The following is a 1,152-nucleotide window of genomic DNA, read 5'->3' as shown; positions in this document are numbered from 1 at the left end:
TGGGCTGGAATGACGAGGAACGCGTAAGTGAGGTGAGATGAGGTGAGGTGAGGTGAGGAGAGGCGAGGTGAGGTGAGGTGAGGTGATGTGGCTGTGGTGTGATGTGGAAGGATGCTGGAGGATGCGGGTGGCTGTGGCGTGATGTGGAAGGATGCTGGAGGATGCTGGTGGCTGTGGCGTGATGTGGAAGGATGCTGGTGGCTGTGGCGTGATGTGGAAGGATGCTGGAGGATGCTGGTGGCTGTGGCGTGATGTGGAAGGATGCTGGTGGATGCTGGTGGCTGTGGCGTGATGTGGAAGGATGCTGGTGGATGCGGGTGGCTGTGGCGTGATGTGGAAGGATGCTGGTGGCTGTGGTATGACTACTGTACGTGTGGAATGAGTCGGCAGTAACAGACAGTAACAGACTCGCTACCCAGCCACACTCTTTTACACGCTATCAAATATTGAAATGCCGTTTGTGTATTCTGCCTTGTGCGCGTTAGACTCGCCATGAAATATTCAGGCAAAGTGCATTTCGCTATCTCTTCGCGTGTACGGTGAATTATGGAAATGTTTGTTATTTTATCGCCAGCACGCATCTCTAGTGCATTATAAATGCATGTAATTTTATATAATGTGAATTACAATGTATTCGACATTAAGATATCGCTCCGTCAGGGCCGTTTTGCCTGGGAGGAAAAGAAAGGGGGACGTTGGAAGGAAGTGGGAGGGTGAACGAAGCGAGTAATGATAGAGGAGACGAGAGGAAGGGAGGAAGAAAGGAAGGGAGATATCTAGCTGGAGGTATGGGAATCTAGGAGGAGCTTGAGAGAGAGGAGAGAGTGTTGATCAGGGAAGGGGGGGATGATGAAGGGAGAGGAGGAGTTAGTCCGGCGCCTTCCCTCCGATCGATAGATATATACATTGTAGGCCAAGTACCTGTTTGACGACTGCGCGCGCGCGTGCGTAAGTGTTCGTGCGTGTGCGTGTGTGCGTGCGTATGCTTTTGCGTGTGTGCGCACGTATGCTTGTGCGTGTGCATGTATGCGTGTACGTGTGTGCGCGCGTATGCTTTTGCGTGTGTGCGCACGTATGCTTGTGCGTGTGCATGTATGCGTGTACGTGTGTGCGCGCGTATGCTTTTGCGTGTGTGCGTGCGTGTGCATCTAT

General features: G+C 52.5%; 1 protein-coding gene across 1 annotated transcript in view; it reads left to right on the top strand.

Moving 5' to 3' along the window:
• The first annotated feature begins 151 nt into the window (after positions 1 to 151).
• LOC106810082 (plasma membrane calcium-transporting ATPase 3-like) overlaps positions 152 to 1,152 on the top strand; it is a 35,923-nt gene continuing 34,922 nt past the window's right edge. The window contains exon 1 of the mRNA XM_014813356.1: positions 152 to 248. Coding sequence (XP_014668842.1) covers positions 152 to 248 — 97 coding nt within the window. The remainder of the gene's footprint in view (positions 249 to 1,152) is intronic.

The sequence above is a fragment of the Priapulus caudatus genome, unplaced genomic scaffold (genome assembly GCF_000485595.1).
Source record: "Priapulus caudatus unplaced genomic scaffold, Priapulus_caudatus-5.0.1 Scaffold409, whole genome shotgun sequence".
NCBI classification, from domain to species: domain Eukaryota; kingdom Metazoa; phylum Priapulida; class Priapulimorpha; order Priapulimorphida; family Priapulidae; genus Priapulus; species Priapulus caudatus.
Note: the sequence above shows the minus strand (reverse complement) of the source record. Positions and strands in the feature narration are given on the sequence as shown.